General features: G+C 39.4%; 1 protein-coding gene across 3 annotated transcripts in view; it reads right to left on the reverse strand.

The window, feature by feature from the left end:
• Positions 1-24,288, reverse strand: part of GRID1 (glutamate ionotropic receptor delta type subunit 1) — a 604,451-nt gene that overhangs the window by 329,311 nt on the left and 250,852 nt on the right. Inside the window, exon 1 of one of the 3 annotated variants that reach the window (XM_061373715.1) lies at positions 4,835-4,964. The exons of the other annotated variants lie outside the window; for them this stretch is intronic. Coding sequence (XP_061229699.1) covers positions 4,835-4,874 — 40 coding nt within the window. The 5' untranslated portion in view covers positions 4,875-4,964. Of the gene's footprint in view, positions 1-4,834; positions 4,965-24,288 lie in introns of those variants that run through there. 3 annotated transcript variants of the gene reach the window in all.

Genomic DNA, 24,288 nt, shown 5'->3' on the forward strand with positions numbered 1-24,288 from the left:
GGTGACTGACATATACCAAAGTCACTGGTATATGTGACTTGGACACTGGAGACCAAGGCAAACATTCACTGTGCCCTGGGTTTAGCAGTAGCACTCATTTTTCTCTTTCTTGGTAGGTGGTGCAGTGCTGTGTTTTGGCTTTTGGCCTGGGAACAGAGCTGATAACACTGAAGTTTTGGTTTGGCCAAGGACTTTGTGAGCCTCATGCTCTGCCAGGGAGGAGGGGAAGCCGGGAGGAAGCAGAGACAGGACACCTGACCCAAACTGACCAAAGAGGTATTCCATACCACAGCATGTCATGCCCAGGATATAACAGAGAGTTACCTGGGAAGGGCAAGGGACTGCAGAGTTGGAGGAGGTATCGGTTGGTGCTTGGTCGGGCTGGGGGGGGCAAGTTATCGGTCGGCTGGTGCTGAGGTGTTGTATTCTCTTCCCTTGTTATTTCCTTTATCATTACTATTATTGGTGGTAGCAGCCGTGATTTATGTTATACCTTAGTTACTGAACTGTTCTTATCTCAACCCATGGGAGTTGCATTCTTTTCAATTCTCCTCTCCGTCCCTCCAGGAATAGGGGGAGGGCAAGAAGGGGGGGGGGAGTGAGTGAAAAGCTGTCTGGCTGGGGTTAAACCATGACACGCTGTAAGAACACATTGCTATCTTGGTGACTACAAGGCACAGCATGTTTCAAGTCAGCTGCATGACTGGATCTTGCCAGCAGGAGAGTCAAGTACATTTAAACCCACTTCATGACAGGGAACCTGGACAACTGGGTAAGACCACTTTCCCCTGCTTCCATTTCAAGTTCCTTTCAGTCTAAGAGACATTTCTATGCAATGTAATGAAACGCAACATTTTATTTTCTTGGGCTTCTCTGCAAGCAGGAGACTGAGCTGTGGTGCACCTGTTCCAGTGGGGAAAAAGGGGGGTTCTAAATGGGAGGAGTGCCTATCATTTTTAATTTTTCCAGATTACCTACACACTTGAGTAGCTGTGCTGACCAGACCTTTTCAGTAACTCTTAGGAGTTAAGCTTCTTTGAACATCAAAATGGATGAAAAAGGTTTTTGCAAGCAATCATCAAATACATCAGCTAAACTGTCAGAAAGATTGCAAAACAGAAAGATGGTACAAGTTTGTCAAAGGATGTGTAGATGTGTAGATTTCTAATACAAAGTGTTCATTAGCTCCTTCAAGAATCATACTTTTCAAGACCATACTTTTAGCAAAATATTTGTCAACATCCATTGGTCATTTATGTTCAAATTAGCAGCAGAGCAGGAGATTAGAAGGAGCTTATGTTCAACGAGTTTGAAGATTTCAAACTGACCAAGTCACTTGTGATACAGAAAAATCACATACAACTTGCATCATATCCATCTTTTCCCTAAGAAGATGCACTCTGGAAGAAGAAAACTAATTAACCAAATATTAGAATAATACTTCAGATACATGGACAACTGATAAGCTATTAATATAGATAACATTAAATTTATAGAATGATTTTAGAGCATATAGAAGCACAAAACAAAAAGAAAAGCAGCATTTTCTAACAATATTATCAGTTAGACTTGTTTCTGGTTTGTATTAATTGAAAGACAATTTTCATATTTCATGAATATACCCTTCTGAACATTTGGAACAAGATGTCCGTAGTCCAACCAACTGGACTGCACCAAGCCTCAGAAGCCAACAGAAACTTCTAGTGACAATGGGCACAGCAGGTGCACATAAAGACCCATATGAGATAAGTAGCTAGATAGTCTCTTTGTGCCACACAACATGCTAATGCACAGAAAAGCAAATATGATACAAAAAGAATAACTATTTTGAAGTTACATGTTTCTTGCCTACTGACCCTTACTGAAGTCATAAAACTACAAAGCAAAAGATCAGCCACAGGAAGTTTCATGTGAAGAACATGTGACAATTTTTAAACAAAGATTACACAATTTATATTTTAAATCTAACCCTGAAATTTCAATCCAGATAGTGACTTTTTTTCCTTTTTTAAACTTTTCATTTTACAAACTAAATACTTGCAAAAAGAAAATATAAATGCCTACTTTTGTTTTGATTCTGAAAACCAGCAGGACACAGCTGAAGTACAATGTACCAGCTGGAATTTTAACTTTCAACTGATAAGTGTTATGCTACAGTTGAAATCTCTTTGGTACCTGTCCAGTCCAGCAGCCCCCTCATGGATCACCACTGAGCAGCACAAATGAAAAAGTGAGTAACAGTTGTTCAATGGCTTATGTTCTGAACCCTCCACAGAAAAGAGATCGTGCACACATGATGTTGATTTTCAGTGAGTACTGTATATGGATACACCTACAGCACGCTTCCTGTCTTTCCAAAGTAAATCAGTATTGCAAACACCTCCTCTGCACTCACCTAGAGGCTTTCTTCTAGGTGTATTTGGGACAACATAACTCAAGTGCACATACAGTAGTTTTTCCATCTAAGACATACATATAGCATCTGTTGATGCAGTAAGAGGTAAATCCCTTGCGTGCAAATTTTTAACAAGCCCATATAGTAGACTAAACTCTGACATAAATACCAGAACAGGTGCACTTGTCAGAGCATCTTGTATTCCTTGAGGGCTGATGTCCGGGTTCTTTCTCTCTGGGGTGCTAAGAGCAGGGGGGCAGGTTCTCAGTGTGTCAGCCAGGGGCTGTTACAGGCTCTGACAATCCTTGCCAAATTGCCAGGTGAGTTTACCAGGCCATATGACTTTTGATCACTCACGTATCCCTGCCAAGCTTTCCCATTCCTCCCCTCCCCACTTCATGAATCAGGCAGTACTCAGGTGGAGCCCTCTGGTTACCGGTTTTCACTTGATATCACCCCCAAACAGCCAGAAGATTCTGTGGGTCTCAGCTGCAGCTAGCTAACCAGTCCCCATACCTGATACTTTACGCAGACTACACGCTACTCACAACAGTCCCTTTTATCAAGGGTCTGCAACCTAGAAAATTTTGGCAACCGACTGGCCTCTATAAACTTAGTTTGGGGTTAGCATCAGCTGGCAACCTCTTGCTTCAGTTCTTTGCTATGAAGAGTCTGAGATCTCAAGGGCAAGCTCTACATAGCCTCCAGCATAAATCATTGCCTGACTCCCTCCTACACATTGGGCATGAGCCAGCTAAAATGGTGACGGAATCCGACAAACACAACTCCCAGCCTCCGTTGCTCAGAAACCCTATCTCAAAGTCTATGGCAGGCTTTCTACTTCACCAGTAATGCCAATGTTTGTTTAGAGTGCAGCAAGTGCTACAACAAGCACAGCACTTTAAGCTACTTACACAAATCAGGACAGACTAAACTTTTGTTACCCACATGAACTTTTGTTACCTACAGCGTCAATTTGATTTAGCTGGGAAACTTTATTTTTGATCTCTGCACAGAGACAGAAAGCAGCCATATGGATAATTTACACAGACAATAAACAGACAGCAATGTCTAATTTCCTTTGTGTACTCATTTTGTTTGTTTTCTTCGTGTTTTCCTGGAGTACTTGCATGAAGCACACAATTGTGTTCTGAGTGGTTAACACAGCATGAAAAGAAATCCATACATGTCATGACATTTCAGATGCTGCACAATAGAGTAATATATATTATTATTTTTTTTTTGCTCCTGAAAGCAAAACAGTGCAGATATTATAAAAAGGAAATTACCAGAAATCTGAATTCCTAGGAACTATTTTTAATGTAAATAACTGTCCATGTATTTCTTGTGCAGTACAGGATCTGTTCTCTTCTACTACAAATTATGATTTAATATATTCTTGCAGTCATTCATCACAGTTTTACTGAAAGATAAATTAAGAATGAAGATTCTTTTGAGATAAAACTTTTGTGGACTTTTGTTATCCTCTAATTGTTCTTCTGTCAGGGTTCAGTTTTGCACTCCCTGAGTAAGCAACACCTTTGCTGAAGGTAAATACAATACTAAATCTATCATATTAGCTAGCTAAGCTTGCCTAGACCCTTGTCTAGGCCAGGGTCTTTTCCCTGTATGTCACCAATACCACATGAATCTTTTTAAAGCTTGCAAAATCTTTTGCAGACATATACAAACCAAACTCACATAAGAGAATAGTCTTCAGAATACTGTCATATTCATTCAGGTTTTGTGCTGAAGCATGAGGATTTAAAGTCTTTATTATTTCTTAATCATATAATTGTGTATTTTCTAATTATCTGTATAGAGTCTAATCCTTTCAATGGTAACCCACTGACCTACAACAGTATTGTCTGAACATTCTGAAAACAAATGTTTACCTTACAGCCAATGCTTCTCCCTTTGGTGAAGTTCACACTGGTTTATAACCATGTATTTAACTGGGTATTGCTTTGGGAAATTGTGTTGTTGATTCAGCAAAAGCCACAGGCTCTTTTGTAAGATCTAAAAAGGCACTGCAGCACTCCTATTTTAATGAACTTACATTTGTGGTGTCGCAGCAAAATCTCTCATTCCAGTCTCCTGAAAAGATGAGAAAAAAAACCCTAAAAGAATAGTGAGCTGATTATAAAGCTACTTTACATTTTTAAAGATTTAGTAGTGCCAAATCTTGCCATTTCTGGAAAGTTGTGAAAAGCAGAACCAATACAGACCTGTGAAAGGTCTAAATTTTTTCTACATGATGCATCTTACAGCTACATCAGCTCCTGGTATGTGAGGTAGTTCATTTTATGTGACCTAGGTCATGAAGTCAATTGTTTTTCTTCTGTGCTGCAATGCACTGAATGTGCAGTGCAGGAAAGTTCATAAGTGGCACATATTTCACAAATGCAAAGTAGAGCAGGAGGTCTAGTTAAGTCTTACGTATTTCTGATGCAGAGTCAATGCAGCATTTATACTGCATTGGTTTCCTCCATCAACAAATCTTGCAAAATATCATGGAATTCAAGATTCACCACGACACATCATCCACCCTAGAAGCCTACATAATTTCCTGGGAAAATGCTCATAGAACCATATAATCATAGAATAGTTAGGGCTGGAAAGGACCTTAAGATTATCTAGTTCCAACTCCCCTGACATGGGCAGCAACATCGCACACTAAACCATGTCACCCAAGGCTCTGTCCAGCCTGGCCTTGAACGCTGCCAGGGATGGAGCATTCACAGCTTCCCTGGGCAACCCATTCCAGTGCCTCACCACCCTATCACAAAAAAGGAAAGATTAAGTATCAAATCAGTTTTCCACTGCTCTGGAATTCATGGGCTAAAAATGACTTAGAAATACATCACATTTTTGTACAAAAATACATACAAAACTCTTCAATAAGGCTTTCACCTTATTATTAAGCTGAGATGGAAGGGAATATTATTCCCCCCAGTACAAATCTCTCTTTATTCATGTCACACATAGGATTTACCTCTTAAAACTGAAAATGAGGTTCCTTCTAGTGGCTGAGATGCACGAAATTACCATGTATAGCTTACTGTCAGCATCAGAATCCTTATGACTCATTTCTTTTACTCTCACAAGACATTTTCAATAGAAAACACATTTTTGGGACGTACAGATAACCCTTTTAACAGAGTGAATGATTTATTATACCATCATGAACTTTTATAGTGCTGCTACTGCTTTTAGAGGAAGTTTTATCTTGTATTTCACTTGGACTGTGACTTCACTGAATTTTCTATTCAGAATATTTATTGTAGTTCAGTAAAGCATGTGGACATATACGCATGTCGCCTATCTTAATATTTTACCCCAATACATTATTGAAGAATGCTAACTGCTTCAACTGCACTTTCAAGAACGAACTTCGAGAAGATCAAAACCAAAAAATGTAAGTTGTTTTCCTGAACAAAAGGGCAGAATTCATGGTCAGAGTTTTCATTTCACTGCCTCAATAACTATCAATTAAAACCACTTGGCTCAAGCACAGCATCAGATAAAACAAGCAGAAAAGAATGGAAATAGAGCCTTGCCATAGTATCTTTGAAGAGGAGCACCTCAGAATTCTCAGTGCTGATTTTGCTCTGTTTGATCTACCAATTATATCTTGCACAAAAGTATTCACATACCCCTGACAAAGCACTCTTCTGCTCACACTATCTTTGCTGGACTTTCGTAATACCCTCTGCATTTCATGTTCCTCTGTGAACACAGAATGAAAATTCAGACCTAATTTCTGTTACAGCAGTTGAGACAGACCTACTAATCAGAGCTGGAATAAGAAACATTGGACTGGAATAACACCAGGACTTTATATTAAAATAGTTTCTTATGTGTGTGTGTGTGTGTGTGTGTGTGTACACGCACCTTTTAAAGCCAACTGACTTGCATAATGCTCTTCTACGACCTTTAGTAATTCACCAGCTATTTGTGGGCTGTGCATTCAGCCACAATCCAGCTATGAACACAAAGAAGAAATAGCGGCACTGTCAAAAATTACAAAGAACAAAACTAAATTAACTCCAAAGAACCCTGCTACTCCCACTTTGACACAGAAGAAATATCAAATAGCCCTTGCATGCACACACAGTAATTAGCAATTAGCCAAAGGGACAAGAGGCTGTGCAGTCTTTGCTTGGGACAGACCTATGGTGTAACACAAATTTTGAAGATAAATTAGACACATTCTTCAATAAACTATGGCTTCTATTATACCACTAAGTTTCTTAAGAGTACTCCTAAACAGCAACTGCTGACTGCTTCAGTTTCGTGTGGCCAGTAGAAGCCCTTGCTTCAAAACATGGGAACACTAAATCTGGAATTCAAACACTCCTGAAATCATTGAGAAAATTATGGTGTTTGATTTAGGAAAGAGTCACCACACTTTAAACCTTCTTTTACCTTTTATCTCCTACACAGGTAAATGATGGCCTTTCTGATTTTGGGGTTTTGTTCGGCTTTTTTTCCCTTTCCCACTCTTCCTGTCTGTCTTCCTCACTTAGCTTCCCATAACTGAACTATTCAGTCACAGTCCAAACCTGGCTTCACCAAAATGGAGAAGTCCCAGATTTAAACATAACAGTAAAATGGAAAAAAGAGATAATGAATGTATTCACTTCTTTATGGCTTAACAATTTGGAACACTTCAGATAATGTTAGATACTTGAGTGTAAAGTACTTTCTTCTTATTACAGAAGAACCTGAATGAAAATAAAGGTTCTAGAAATTCATGCAGTGATTCAGAAAAACATTTAGAATGACACTTGGATGCATGATAAAATTCATCCCCTGTTCAACCTTAAAAATCTGTCCTAAACCTAAAGCAAATATAGAAAATCAATTAATTACATTCAATTTTGTTTAAAACAGAAAAAACCACAATCCTGAGATGCTTCCTTGAAACCATAGCAACATGTAACAATACCTAATTTTAGATACTGTGTTTAAAATAGCTGGTTACAATGTAGAAACAAGGGAACAGACCTAGTATGCTATCCATAGTAAATATGCCTCTTGTATAACGCTTTCATGGTATTGCTAGGGAAAAACTGGAGAATATCCAGTAAATCATTTTTGCAGTGTTGACAGTTGTTTTTCTGTTCATTAAGTATCCTGCCATTGCTTTGAAAACTTCTTCTGAGCAGAGGCACAAAAAAAGTCAATTCACATCATGGGAAACCTTCTACTCCCCCCTAACCTGAAACTCTGCAGCAAAGATTTCAAAGAAAAACTGTTTGTATTGGACAATAGTGTAGAAAGTGACATCTAAATGGCACCACTTCTGAACTCTTTTTTAAACTAGAAAAACTCACTCCTTGGGTCTTACGATGACTAAAGACTGAAAGCCATGCACCACAAAACGTGCATGGGTTTCCCTCCTCTCCCCTCCTCGTGTTGTAAATAAACAACATGCATCAGCTCTGTGAAGCAGATGAGGTATTGTCTGTATGCTGAGCGGTTCCAGAAGCTTAACAGAATTAACCTGAGTTGGAACTGGTTTCCACTACACTCCTTTAGCAGCCTACAGAAGAACTACTCTTGATAAAAAATTATGAATTTTAAGTCCTTTATAATATGACTTCCTTAATACTGTGCAGTAAGAAGCTCACAATTTAATTGTACTTCCCATGGAAAAGTACTTTCTTTTGTTCATTTTAAATCTTCTCCAATTTTTGTTGGACTCCCCTTTGTTCCCATATTATGAAATACAAGTAATTCTTATTCCCTACTCATATTTCTGTACCATCCATATCTTTATATACTACTACACTATTATCATATCTTCTCCTGCAGCAATCCTAATCTATTGTGTTTCTCCACACTTACAGGCAGCTTTACAACTTTAACCATTCTCGTTGTCCTTCTTTTAGATTTTATTAGTTTTACTGTGACCTTTGAGAGACAAGATCATCAGATCTGCTCAGAGAATCTGAGAAGTAGACTTGAAAAATGAGGTTGGTTGTTCTCCCTTACTAAGAATTCCTAAGATTTGTTTTTTTCTTACTGCCACCAAGCATTCAACTAGTGTTTTCCAAGAAATACCCACAACAAATGCAAGATATCTTTTCCTGAATGATAATAACACTTTTAAAATTACAACTGTGTACACAAATGCATATATATTCTGTGCAGAAATAATATTACAGCAGGAAGTGTTTCTGGATAGTCCTGCAATACTAAGAAGACGTAATGCCTGGAGGGTGGGGACACAACACAGTTTGTCATACGATCATACCACCTCAGAATTGCAACTGAACAATATGCATCTACTCATCTCTATGTCCATCCCCCCTAAAACTATGATTATTCATAAATGCTTTTGACAATATAAAAAGAGAAGGACACACATTTACACATTTGGTGTTTAGCCATCATCCAAGAAGTCAAGCACAGATATACTCTCACCAGCTAATAGGCAGGTCACCATCAAATGCTTTTCCCCACTACATAATATATGTGTTGCAGGTGGTGGTTGCATAGCCAGGAATCTGTCACTGCTCTCAGGCTGCTCAGAGACAATACCTCAGCTCAGAGAAACAAATAAATTGCTTTGTCAGCTATTACGAATCCTAGAGGGTGTAGGGACTGAAAGACTAATTTACAGCCTGATCCAGAGTATCCCAAGATCACTGGAAGTCACTGCATGTAGTACATGAAATTTTGAGCTTCAGGCCATTATAATAAAAAGCTTAAGATGAAGGCTGTCCTACAGTGCTCAGCCAGCACACTGCCTGTTAATGTGTGAACCTGTGCACATTCATCCTCTGACCAAAAGCTTCTGTATCCAAGTGTAGAACTGGGTTTTATTATCTTTATATGTATCTTTAATACATCCATCTAAACCCAGGAATATAACAGTAGCTCACATGAGAACAGGGATGTGCATGCATATCAAACACTTCATAGATACAGCAGACAGCAGACATGCATACATTTGTTAAGAACACGGGAATCTGTAGAAATGCAGGATAATGAAATAATTTCAAACCCCAGTAACTGCAAATACAACTCTTCCTTTAAATAAAAATATCTTTGCTACACCTAAATTCATATTTTTCAGAAAACATTGTGAACATCTTTACCTGTCTTACTGAAATCAAACAGGATACTATGAGGAACCAGAAGTTATTTCTTTGCCAGGTTTTCCATTTCTGTTCTCTGATTGCCTGGGTGTTTTTTTCATTTGCACACAATTGAGCACTGCTACATCACCAGTTCCTTTGTACTGACCTGCTCATCTGCTGCAATAGCTTTTTTTGTTTTCCAGTTGGTGATTCCATCTCCTAGCATTTATCATCCTGTTTTGGTACTTTATTCAATTTTACAAACTTGCCACAATAAATTATTTGCGCAAATGGAGAGTGATTTCTCTTTACATTAGCTCCCTCTCCTGAAGACTTGCTCCAGCAATGCACTCGCAATACTAGGACAAATGGTGGGGAAAAAACAGCACAGCCACAAACAGGAACTAATGAACTCAAGCACTCAAGGAGAACTACATACTGGCAAAAGTAATACTAATTTTATAAGGTACAGGAAACCAAGAGAGCTTATCTTAGTCCTAGACACCTTGGAAACATATTTCCTTAACTTCATTTATAATCTATACCTGCAGCAAATATCTTCCATTAGCCACAGTTAATTTAAATAAGAGAAAAGAATAGCGGGATGCTTTATGTTGTTTCAAATAAGTGAAAAATTACACAGCAAAAAAAAACTACACAGCCTGGTTTTAACATCAAAAAGATGCACAAACCTAATCTAAAGAATGGACTATATGTAATCCTATTGTCTTCAATTTCTGCCCATCAACTGAATTACCCCTCTTAAATGGCCTTTACATATACTCCCTAACACAAAAAAAAAAAAAAAAAAGCTAATTTAATCCTCAAAGTGGATACTACACAAGTGTGTCTTGTGCTGTAAACAGATAATGGGAAAAGTTTTTTAGATCCAAGGGGAAAAAAAAAACAAACAAAATCAAAACACTTTTTTTCCATAATATTAACTTCTAATACTTCCCTACATCTCTTTTGTACATTTTACATACTTTCCAAGCAGTACAAAAATTCATACTCTAATAAACATAGCTGGAAGCCTGGCAGATACTTTTTATCTCCAGCCAGCCTTTTAACCCTAACCAGGTATTGTCCTTGCTTTAAGGAGTTTAAAAATACTCTTTGAAATAATTCTACTTGTTTTAGAAGCCTAAATTGCTCCACATACAAAGTTCAGGAAAGCCAAATTGTCTCTCTGAGAAACATGATCTGTAGCTATGCTTTGTTCTCTTTATTGAAATAGCATCTCAAGATCTCTGGGTTCAACTCACGTGTTGCCCATCAGCAGTCAGCCTGATTCATATGACAAACTGTCAACAATATGCCTGTACTTACTTCAGTACTACTTCAAAAAGGAAGAGATGGCAAGCAGAAAGAAAACAGCTTTTGTCTTTCAGGAGCTTAATTTTTCAGAGATATCAACAACAGGCTGAAAAGGTAGTCAGGGTTTAGAGCTCTACTGCTCACAGGCGATACTTGCATACAGGGTTACAGATGCAACTGTATGAAAAAGCACCACCTAGAGGAGCATTAAGTAGGTAGACACAGGCTGAATGACAGCTCCTATCCAGGGTGGGATTAAAACTGTACAGGCAATGCCCAAAGAGCATGGGGTTTCATTCAGGCTCCAGATGCTGTGCAGTAAAACGCAGTCATTCACAGCTGTATGTAGTGCCTCTTTCAAGAAAGCTGACACATTTACATTTTTAACTAACTGCATGTGTCTTTGGACACTTGGGGCAATGTCTCATATCAATATTTAGAAAGCTTATTCATAAAAATCATTATTTTTAAATCTTAATCACCTCAGTCCTAGTCAGTGGTTTTCCACCTTTGCAATGTTTTCCAGTGGAGGGATAGGGCACTGAAAATTTCACAAATGGCAGCACAGCAAACGTCACTGGCTCATTTTATCACATTTTCTGAAAGGCTTAGCAGTCACCCAGGGACCTCCAAGAACCTGTGGACAGTTGGCTAAAACCTAGTCGTGCAAGTTTTTTTCCAGTTCAGAGAAATGACATAGAGGTGACATCAGCAGTTACAGGATGAATGCACTCTTAAGCAGTCTATAATGAACAAGAGCAGAAAAAGAATAAATTAGAATGAAATTACAAGAAACACTTTGAAAATCAGATTAAATGAATTTGGCATGGAAAATCTTTCATTTCAGTATTCAGAATATTTGTAATGAGTCTTCAAGGAGTCATATTTGAAATATATTTTTATGATTCTTTATGATTACATAATCATGAGCAGTATTTAATAACACTTATACATTATATATTTAAATTTACTGCTTTAAAATATTTATCATAAAGGGGTGTTTGGTTGTTTTTCTGAGAGGTGATATTCTTGGGTTTTTGTACCCACACCCCCTCTCCTTGCCACTCCTCCTAAAAAAAGTCATGATCCTTCTGCTACTGGGCACTTCAACAAAACTTAAACCAAAAAAAAAGTAAAATGAGGATGTAATAAAATTTTACAGAATCATTGCTTCTTGATTCTAAGTTGTTTCAGTTGCATCACTCCACTGCATGTAGCAGAGCAGATATCATTGCCATCAAAGCAAAAGCAGCAAAATCCATAAATGCATACCTGTGCAAATAAAAATTTAGAGCAGTATTTCCAGAACCCAACCTCTTTCAGAAACCTGCAGATTTAGGAGTGCAATCAGAGCCACCACAAAAAGCAGCTGATACTCAGGCAGGAGGTAATTTGCACATTTTTAAAATGAGATTTTTCCACACAAACTCTGGAATAGTCTTAAGAGCAGGTGCAATAAAAGCTTCTGGAGAAATTCCCAGCTCACTGCAGCTTGCAAATGTCCCCAGAGGAATCTTCTAAGAGACCTGGTTATCCTGGACCACCACATGCAACCCAAGGGCTAGACAGGGCTGTTTATCAGCACAGAGGAGGCATAATCACGTCCCTGCCTCCTGCCGTCTCCAGTGACAGCAGAGTTTGATGTTCTGCCCACCTATTTTCCAACAAAAGATGCAACTTCTAGCTGTGATAACAGTCAAAAATTCAAGCAGATCTGGAGAAAGGGCACATGCCATTGCTCTCAGTCTTTAAACTACCAAATACTCAACAAAGCAAATAAAAAAAATTACACTTGGGTAGGGGCATGAACCTCTGGCTGTTATATGCAGGTGGTTAAAGAAGATGCCTATCAAGATTTTGATGATATTATAACATGGAGATTATAGTATTATCTTCCAGGGTCCACAATAGGAAATCTTGAAGTCACTCATATTTACATATCACAAAATAAACTATATTAAATTTACCATCATACCAATATGCAGCTGTTACTGATCACTTGGTAAAATCTAATAGATAATAATAATATAAAAACAATAACAACACTACTTCCCCCTTTAAAAACCTGACATCTTCCTTTCACTACCTAGAAATTATTGCAATAAAGATTCATATTTTCTAAGGCCAGAATGATATCATTATAGCCATCTAGTTTGAGCTCCTGCACCATATTGCTATGAAATGTTATCAAATGACTCTCACATCAAGTCTAGAGCTTCTGGGATTCACCACATGCTCAGCTTCACTGATGCAACATTTATCACTCTTAATATTTCCGAAAGTGTCTTTTGTTCCAGTCTCATTTATTCCTAACTTCAGCTTCTCCATTTTATAAAGGCTTTTTCTACAAAAGTACGAAGCTCCTTACTACCAGAAATACTGTCTCAAAGTCATTACAGAAAAATTGGTCAAGCTTTTCTTTTCTGAAGTGAACATTTTTTAATTTCTTAGCATAAGAGAAACAGATGTCACATCAGCCTTGTAGCTGTTTACTGAACATAGCAACTTCCCCAAATCCTTTATAAAGCTCACAGAATTGAACCACACCATATTTTAAGACTATTTACAGTAAAACAGTGATGCTAATGCTGTTACCCAATATTCTGCTCTCATAGCTGATATGAATCTTTAAGAGCTTATATTTGGAAGTCACAGAAGGTAATGACCCATACTGTTTATTAAATCACAACTCCTCAAAAATACCTTATATGTTAAGCAAGTATGATGCACATCCTACATTCCCAGAAACAGGAGCTCACATCATTTAAATATGACTGCAGAACAGAAATGCTCTTTGCAACACCAGTAAAGTATAGCTAAATATCAGCCCAAGTTCCAAATCTTTAATTATCATACTTGCAGAAATCTCCCATGTGATTTACCTGAAAATAAATTCTCTGTAGAAGAAATCTCATTTGTAATGTAGAACGATAACGTTAACAATAAGAAATGTATAGATAAAAGTTAACTAATTCTTATGAATGTTGCAGTTGAGTTTATCAAATCCTAGCTATTTGTCTGATCTTGTTGATGTCATTCACACTGAGCTATGACGAACTTACTAGACATATAAATAACCCACTGGTATCACAGAATCACAGAATCCCAAGGGTTGGAACGGACCTCAAGAGATCATCTGGTCCAACCCCCCTGCAAGAGCAGAGTAACCTAGAGTACATCACACAGGAACTTGTCCAGGCGGGCCTTGAATATCTCCAATGTGGGAGACTCCACAACCCCCCTGGGCAACCTGTTCCAGTGCTCTGTCACTCTCACAGTAAAGTTCTTCCTGATGTTAACGTGGAACCTTCTATGCTCCAGTTTACACCCATTGCCCCTTGTCCTATCACTGGATATCACTGAAAAAAGCCTAGCTCCACCCTCCTGACTCCCACCCGTTATATATTTGTAAACACTGATGAGGTCACCCCTCAGTCTCCTCTTCTCCAAGCTGAAGAGACCCAGCTCCTTCAGCCTCTCCTCATAAGGGAGGTGTTCCACTCCCTTAATCATCTTTGTGGCTCTGTGCTGGACTCTTTCAAGCAGTTCCCTGTCCTTCTTGAACTGAGGGGCCCAGAACTGGATGCAATATTACAGATGTGGCCTAACCAAGGCAGAATAGAGGGGGAGGAGAACCTCTCTTGACCTACTAACCACACCCTTTCTAATGCACCCCAGGATGCCATTTGCCCTCTTGGCCACAAGGGCACATTGCTGGCTCATGTTCATCCTCCTATCCACCAGGACCCCCAGGTCCCTTTCCCCTTCGTTACTTTCCAGCAGGTCAGTCCCCAACCTGTACTGGTACATGGGGTTGTTCTTCCCCAGATGCAAGACTCTACACTTGCCCCTGTTGAATTTCATCAAATTTCTCCACTCCCAACTCTCCAGCCTGTCCAGGTCTCGCTGAATGGCAGCACAGCCTTCTGGTGTGTCAGCCACTCCTCCCAGTTTAGTATCATCAGCGAACTTGCTGAGAATACACTCGGCTCCCTCGTCCAGGTTGTTGATGAAAATATTAAACATCACTGGTCCCAGCACCGACCCCTGAGGGACTCCACTAGTCACAGACCTCCAGCTAGACTCTGCACCATTGACCACAACTCTCTGCCTTCTTCCTTCCAACCAGTTCTTGATCCACCTCACTACCTGATCGTCAAACCCACACTCCCTTAGCTTATCTATGAGAATGCTGTGGGAGACAGTATCAAATGCCTTACTGAAATCAAGAAAAACCACATCTACTGCTCTACCATCATCCCTCCACCTAGTCACTTCCTCATAGAAGGCTATAAGATTGGTCAAACATGACTTCCCCCTCATAAAACCATGATGGCTGTTCTTAATAACGCCCTCATCCTTGATATGCCTAGAAATGGAGTCAAGAATAAGTTGTTCCATCACCTTTCCAGGGACGGAGGTAAGGCTGACCGGTCTATAGTTACCCAGGTCCTCCTTCTTGCCCTTCTTATAGACTGGTGTGACATTTGCCATCCTCCAATCCTCAGGCACCTCTCCCGTTTCCCACGACTTACCAAAGATGATGGAGAGTGGCCTAGCAATGACCGCTGCCAGCTCCCTCAGCACCCGTGGGTGCATTCCATCCGGACCCATCGATTTATAGAAGTCCAGATTGCATAGCTGATCCCTAAGCCAATCCTCATCTACCAAAGCAAACTCCTCCTTTGTCCTGACTCCTTCTGGGGCAATAGGAATCTGGGGCCCCCAGGGAGAATCTGCAGGAGTAAAGACAGAGGCAAAGAAGGCATTCAGCACCTTTGCCTTCTTTATATCCTCTGTCTCCAGGGCACCCACCTCATTCAGCAGTGGGCCTATATTGCCTCTTGTGTTAGTTTTATTAGCTATGTATTTGAAGAAGCCCTTTCTATTGTCCTTAACCTGACTAGCAAGATTAAGTTCCAAGGAGGCCTTAGCTGTCCTAATTGCCTCCCTACATCCTCTAACAACTGTTCTATATTCCTCCCAAGTGGCCAGCCCCCCCCTTCCATAATCCATAGATTCTCCTTTTCCACTTGAGTTTGCCCAGCAGCTCCTTGTTTAACCACGCTGGTCTCCTAGCTCCCTTACTTGATTTCATGACCACTGGGACGCTCAGATCCTGAGCTTGGAAGAAGCGGTCCTTGAATGCTGACCAACTATCTTGAGCCCCTTTACCGCCTAGTACCCTTTCCCATGAGACTTCTCTTAGCAGTTGAGTGAACAGGCCAAAGTTGGCCCTTCGGAAGTGGAGAACATAAGACTAATAGCAAGCTCATGTTTTCATGTAATACCTTAATACTTCTTACTGGTTCCTCCCCTTCTTTAGTGATATATTAAAAATTATCCATGTCCAGTGAAGTTGCATTTGGTCAGTACTCTCCCAAAATAAAAGTCCTAAGCAGGGTGTTAGGTACAGGTAGGCATCTAAATTAGTGAAAACACAAGTCAGTATTTTCCCACCCTATGCCTGGATTTAAGCATATCTAGACCTCAAATACTGATTAGGTTCACCTTTCAGCAAAACCAGCATCCATCAGTCAGAGGGAAATTATGTGAGATGAATGCCAAAATCACTTTATCCATAGTTCAGAAGGGATGTGAACAGACATTCTCATCTATAGGATGATCAAAGACTTAAAAAACTTCAGAGGTAAGCTTACATGTTCCTAGTCACAACTCAGCAGGTCTGCATATTCTAATTAGGGTACAACACAGGAAAAGGTCAACCTCATAAAATACAAAGAGAATTAATACACAGTGACCTTGCCATTTCCTTTGATTTGATTACGTGTACACTGCCAGGACAAGACTTCATGTACTGCATTTTATTCACATCAACTTTGTCAAACATCTCTTGTAGAAAAAGTGTTAATCCCAAGATGCATTTATTCAGACAGAAAACTTACAAATATAATTGTATGTTAAAGAAGGCCTGGGTGTTTTTTTTTCCTCTTGCTTTTTTTATTTCACTATGTCTGTTTCCTACTGACTGTACATTTATCAGTGTTGTTCAGCCATAATATTAAAATTCCAAGTGAACAGTAGTCCTTGCAGTCTTATTACTCATAGCAAACTATAGAGCAGCTTAGTATGTCTGTGCTTGCTGAAACTTCTCTGCCAAGTCTGAATGCCTGAGTGCCACGAGGCTGGGCTGGCAAACTCACTCACCTACCCTTAGAAGCAGGACTCCAGGGTCCAAAACACAGATCTGTGGGGACTTTGTGTGGCATCCACTGCCATTTCAGCTTCACAATACAATTCTCTCGGGCAACAAGCAGGCCTCCCCCAAAACACTTTTGGAGAGGTGACATCTAGCTGCCAGCCAATGCCAAGGCCAAGAAGTGATTCAGGGGTGTGCCACCACAAAGTCCTTTTACTGAGTGGAAAGTTGTATTTATTAAATGGGAACATAAAAATACATATTAATAATGAGATTAGAAGGCTGATGTCATTCCTCCCTCCTTTTGGGCGTGTTGAGGGCTTGTGCCTTTTTTATCATTGGGGGGTGTGGGGATACAGGCTTGTTTTTAATAACAGCTTCCATGTTTCTTTTTTCACTAAGAGGCTTCATAGTAACAATCCATTTCAGGGGACTTAGTAAGTTTTACAAATAGCATTTTTGTCTTTAAAGTCATAACTTCATGAATAACGCTCTTCCAAACAGTAGTCTGCTAAGTAATACTTCTTGTAAGAGCTCTTGGGCAAACATTGGCAAGTATAACTATACCTCTCCTAGGCAGTGTATTTAAGTGGTGCTGACCACCACTCTCCTTACTCATGGGAGGATAACTGAGAATGGGGCATTTCTGTGAATGCTCCATCCCTGGCAGGGTTCAAGACCAGGCTGGACGAGGCCTTGGTGATATGGTTTAGTGTGAGGTGGCCCTGCCCAGGGCAGGGGGGTTGGAACTTGGTGATCTTAAGGTCCTTTCCAACTCTAACTATTCTATGATCCTATAAAAGCCAGACATTCAGCAAGGATTTGTACCTTAAGAGGCTCATTTTCAGGTGCAGCCACAAGATACTTAAGCTTCCAGGTAGCCATCAACTTCTGCAATTTGCAGTTCAGTACAGTGCAATGAGTACATTTCAATTCAAGCACTGGTCAGGTGAGAAGTTTGTTTATTTTGGTCTTTTATTTGGGGTTTTGAGGTGCAGGAGTTTAAGAGAATTGACTGTCTTTGTACCTCACACAGAGAAGATCCAAATATAAGCTTTTTCAATTTTCAAGTTATTGGAGTTAATTAGAAAAAGAGGAGGAGGGAGGGGAATCTATTTCCTAAATTTCATGTAAGCTTGTTCCAAATTTTGTTATGCATTATTCTTCCCTGTAGCAATGATTTATATTTTGCTTTTATCAATCTTCTTATTCTTCTTCCACATTTCTAATAACTCTCGATGCTCTTTTGGGTTATTTAACTATTTTCCTCTGTACTGGATCTATCACAGTTCAGTACCTTCACAATTTAATTTATGTTCTTCATTTTCTGTGCTATTAACGAACATATTAAACATCAGAACACATACAGCATTATTCCCAGGTTAGGCTTTTCCCGGAGCTGCAGCCTCATCCATTTAGCATTATCCTTTGCTTACAGTTGCCCTGCCAACTCTTAGATGACATAGGAGCATCTCCATCACAGTCAATTTGAATCATTTTGTCAAGTAAGATTTCATGAAATTAAGTATCAAATGCTTTACTGAAGTCCAAATATATTACATTTACTGTATACCTTTCATTCACCAGGTTTGTAGTTCTATTAAAAAGGTAACCAAGTTTGACAGGCCCTTCATGCCCTACTTTTAACTTTCGCATTTTTTAGCTAAAACATATTCACCACAGTGTACTTGTAATACTCAGAACCACTGTACATGTAAAGCTCAAAGGAAACAATTTCGTAGTCCCAGAGGTTGAGCAAGCATCACTATGTGAGCATAGGCTGAATTCATTTAAATCTCCTATCCCCCATAAGATAACTGACCTCTCATCATTATTCAACACATACTCAAATAAAGCCTGGGTGATTAAGCTGCTTTTGATACAATCTGTGCAGTTGCATATAACTCCAAAATCCAAATCACAGAGCTGCACGCAATCAACTTCAACACCCACTTGGCTCTGCATCCTGTTAATTCTAGACAACAAATGAGTCCTTTAATGAACAAAACACACCAGCTACATTTCTTTCCTCCCAAAGCCAGACATCATGGCTGCTTCTTAGGTCAAGTCGTGAGAGGTGGAAGCAAGACATAAATTACGGATGGCTGTTTTCATCTGCTGGCCTCTCTCATTCTTGGCTCTGAAATGCATGATATGCCAGCAAGGGAATCACCCTCACTCAGCTTGCAGCTGGAGGCTCCTTTGATTCAAATATAGAGACATACATGCTTATTTTTCAGCCTGTATTTTTCAGGCTGTGAAAACAAGCAGCTACAACCACTGGACAAAGTCAGAGACTGGCTGCTGCTATGAAGGACTTTCATCAGTACATCCCCCATCCTGCTCCTCAATTACACCAGTAGATACCATCTTATTTTAAAAGAATAAAGAGTAGTTGCATAATTGTTTCCTGAAAGCAACCAAACTTCTACATGAGCAAACCAATTTGGGTTTCAAGTCCAATTAAGTGTGAGGCAGATCCCCAGGTGGGGTGGATGAATAGATTACAGGGTACAGACTACTGACCCTTCAGGCTACGCTTTTCAATGAAAATAATCAAGTAAAATTATCTATGAGAATACAATACCCTCTCTTTCTCTAGAGCACTCTGTCCCATTCTGTTGGCCTTTAACTTAATGCAGATTCCTCCTAAACCATAGACAGTGAGCCTTGCTCAACCACAAAGTCAACCAGACCAAAATAATAGCCTACTATAGTATTCTAATTGCTTTTAATGCCACAAATCTTTCAGTGGCAATTTCTGCTACTGCACTGCTAGGTGGGACACATTTGCCCTCTCTGAAGAGCTGCTAACACACCAACACAGAACAAGGCAAGCCACTCTTCATGGCATACTTGGCTGTGTGGCTGGGATTGAGCCCTGCACAGTAATGCTCTTGTAACGCTTTTGTGCCACGCTTCCTCACTCTGATTACGGCTTCTTAGACAGTACACTCAGTGCAAGCATTCATGCAATCAGATACTATTCCACTTGAGCACAGGTGGCAGGCTCCAAATCATGATGTCAGGCTTCCTTAGTCCTCACAGTGATAGGCTGTATTTGACATCACTGCTAGTGATTTTCTTTGACAGTGCCAACACAGTACACATTACCCTCTGTGCTGCTCACGCACCAGGGTGCAGCATGAGGTAGCTTGTTCCTGGCATTCAAAAAGGGCTTTAACTGACTACTCCAAACTAAACATCCAAATTCTTTTCACACCAGAACCACTCCAATCTGTCTCAAGGGTATAATTCCATTTCTTCTCCTTTTAAAACACTCACTGACAATGCCATTCAGTTGTTGAAGTACAAGAGATTAAGACTGAAAACAACAAAATATGTTTTCTGTACTTGGCACAGATATGATGGTTGAACAGAAGTGTAAATCTAGGAGTAGAAAATCTTTGTAAACATACTGCCAGTCATGGTGGCATCACCCAAACATTTACAAAGGATGCACTGGCTGTACTCAGCAGGATTAGTAATATCACAATTAAACTGTACTCATTATAATTCCCTTAAATCACTATGATAATCCCTATTAAATGTAAATAAAAACAATTATTATTTCTAAAGGCTTCAGCATCAGCCTCTGCACATCAGCTGGCTATTGCTAAGCACTTTCGAAAAGTTGAGTGCTCAACAGAGGACAAGCTGAATATAGCTTAAGTCAGAACTACTGTCAGCTACAGAGAAAAACAGTATATCCAAAATATCCAAAATGAACACCTGTTTAGCTAGCTTACACACAAAAGCTGTATTAGAAAAAAAAAAATAAAGAAAAAACAAGGCTTATCCATTGAAGGATTTTAATTTCCTGCAGAGATGCAGCATAGATAGTTAAGACAAAAAACAACAGGATGCTGATCAATGGTCCCCAGCAGCACAGCAGGAAGTAAGTACAAACCCCTCATCATCTTGGTCTTAATCAGAGTTTGGTACGAGTTGGACTGAACCAGCTTGACACCTCCTCACTGGCATACAGCCACTTCTGGGAATGGAAATGTTGATTTCATAAATTATAGTAGACACGTCAATAGATATCAGCACTACTATGACACTTGGAAAGGAAGGGGTGGAAAGCTCTGGCCCCCAAGCAGCCCTTTCTCCCACAGAAGAGTTCCCATCACCTCAAAGCAGGTAAATACTCTTAGATGAGGCAATAGCAACACACATACCAACAGACTCATTCCTGGTTTGATGGCAATCAAAAATTTCAATTAGGAAATTAAATCAAGCTAAAAAAATAAATCTACTCCAAGAGGTCACTTTATAATTAATGATACTCCAAGCTTTTAAATCATTTTGGAGAGTGAAGTTCTGTAATAAAATTATCTCACCAACTGCATTTTATGGCAAACTTGAATTGAGAAGGCTAGTCTGGAATGCCAACAGTGAGACTAGTTTATTATGAAGCTTCAGTAGGTGTTTATAACAAGTATTGGCAAAAGCAGATAATAAAATGCTACACAGCCTTGAGAAAAAAAAATAATGAGACAATAAGCAGCAAGAAATTAAGATACTGACATGTATTTTGCTCCAGAAGCAGAAATGACACAATCAGTTGTCTCTTAATGCTAGCTTTCATACTGACCGTAATATTACAGACTTCTTTCAGATGTCTGAATTATCACATCAAGTTTCCCACAGCAAAGCTCTTCAGTTGCCATCCTATTGGCCTCTTCAGCCTAAGCACAGCTCAACAGTACCACATCCATGGCATGGGCATCTCCCCACACCCAGCACAGCCCTTTACGACTCCAACATTCTCCCAAGAGCTCTGACAGACTCACCACTGTCACTTTCCCCCAGCAGAGCAGAAAGCATTGCTCAGCTGCTTGGGGAGTATGGGTTTATCTCCCTTTGCAGAGGCCTGTGCACACAGCTAATGGAGAGATTTATCCAAATCTAAGCCTGCTCAGGACTGGAAACACACATGGGACACTGGTACTAGCCTACCTAGTAAGGCAGTTAAAAACCAAGCACCACCAGCTCCTTCTACTGCACACCGGACAACCCTTGCCACCCAAATCTTTCCCAGCCCACCCCACTCCTCTTTCCCATCATCCTCTTCTGCCTTCATCTCTGCAACCTGGCATCCCTCCCTCCTACATTGCGCTTTCTCCTTCAATACTTGCTTCCTTACTCAAAGCTGGCTAGATGCTCACTTTCTTCCCTTCTCAAAAAAAGTGATTCTGTAGCACGTTCACACAGAGGAATCTGGAATTTTGTTTTTTCTCAGAGAAACACAGCTTAAAACAATTAGCAATCAGCCAAGACTTCAATAAGACTTTAAGTTAAACCTTTGAGAAATTTAAGATACATAGTCTTCCATGGGAATTCTGTTCCTCCTCCACCCTGTGTTAAAAGACCTTCCACTATTCTGCAATTACAAATAAATCAGAAATAACAAAACTGAAAATACATTTTTCACTCCACAGGAAATCCTGACATCTCTGATAATTTTTTCTAAATCAGAACAAAAGAATAAACCTCTAAGGCTGCTAAGCTATATTAATTTTATGAATGTAAAATAGGAAATCAAAATCTCAAACATGAAATATTAGCTAAATTAGTTTCAAAAAAACCAACCCACACTGTAATGAAAACAGTGTGTGTAATATTAAAAATAATTATCTATTATCAGAACAGAAATTAAAACATTTCTTCATCAGAAGACAAACATTCCCACAATGGATTTATACTAAAACTGCTTTTTTCTTCTACCACTGTTCTGCAGGCAGAAAGGCAATGTGCATTTTTTATAAGCTTCAAGGTACTGTCCAGATTTCAGGGTACTCCAATCCATCCACAGCATTGCAGTGACTATACTTAAAATGAATGTCCTCCACCTTGGCCAAAGTCAGCCTTACCATGACGCAACTAAACACCTAAGCTCTTCACATGTAAATCACTGATTTTTGTTTCTATTGCTTATATCATAATCCTCCCTACCTAGAGTACTGAGCATATTTCCAAATATTCCACAGCAATAAATTTTAACCCATAACTTCCCACCCACATCCCATATTTCCTGGCTGATGATTTGAGCAACAAGGTATGCTGGAAGTTTGTTAGCACTGCTTTCTCTATGACTGAAACCAGAATAAAACACTTTTTCAACAGGTAGTTATTTTATGTGAAAACTACCTCTTAATTTTACTATTTCATTGCAGAATTCAAGTTATATCACACTTCCTAGCTGTAACAAACTGGCCATTTCTGAGAAAAGCCTCAATGCAAAACAGCATTTTAGGCTCTCTTTAGAGATTTTATTCACTCTTGACCACATCAACCATATTTGAGCTAGAGATCCATCAGAATTAAGCATCCTACTTCAGATGACTACGAGGCCAGGTAATGGCTTCCTACCAGTACTCCAAACACTCAGGCATGCCTGTACTCTCTACATGTATTCAAATAATGCTCCTTCACACAGAGGAGCTACATAGAGTTTGGGCAACAAATGACCCTTGAGCTAGAATCAGAAAAAGCTATGGGGTCACATAAGTTGCTTCATGACTTGCTGAAGCCTTCTGGCTTGCTTAACACAGACTGAAGCACAATAGCCCACAGAGAAAACAACCAAACTTTATCTCTAAGCTCTGATAACAACAAAACAGCCACACAGCCTTGCAGTTAAAGAATGAAAACTAAAAGATTTTCAGAGCTTGTCTGTCTGATGGTATTTTAGATTGCTCTGGACCTCAAGTCACACAGGAAGTCTCTGGAGCAAGTTCATATAAAATATTAACATTTTTAGGTACTATCAGTAGGATTCAACAGCTCTTGAAGATGTAAATGCATTGCTACCCAGAATACAGATTTGATAAAAGATTTTTTTATTTTTTTTTTAAAGAAAGCTTCACAAGTTATTTGCAATGACTGTGAAACATTTTTCAGTGAAGGTGACAGCAACGTAAACAAGAACATCTTGTTTGGGCTGACCCAAAACAAACACACACACCATTTTTTAATATAGAAATTAATACGGGTCCCTCTGTTTAGCAGTAATTCATACTGAACTACTGTCACCTAAAAGGAACAATAAAGAACATGTAGATATCCTACAGCTGAATAAACCAGTCTTTGGGATGACCATCTGTCCCTTGGCCAGGTCAAAGCTCTGATTCCACCAATATGGTTCATAGCAGGAATGCTTATTCAATGGAGATACAGAGTACATGCATTGGCAATTCACATCTACAGAATCAGACCCCAGAATTATTTTTGTGAGAAATATTCACACATACTTACCTAACTGTATAAATAAAAATTGCCCCCAGATTTTAAATGATGAACCAGAAGTACAAGACTACAGT

This window comes from Neopsephotus bourkii, unplaced genomic scaffold (assembly GCF_033783945.1).
Source record: "Neopsephotus bourkii isolate Nb327-2 ecotype Australia unplaced genomic scaffold, CSIRO-AGI_Nbou_v1 NB_1634, whole genome shotgun sequence".
In the NCBI taxonomy this organism is placed as follows: domain Eukaryota; kingdom Metazoa; phylum Chordata; class Aves; order Psittaciformes; family Psittacidae; genus Neopsephotus; species Neopsephotus bourkii.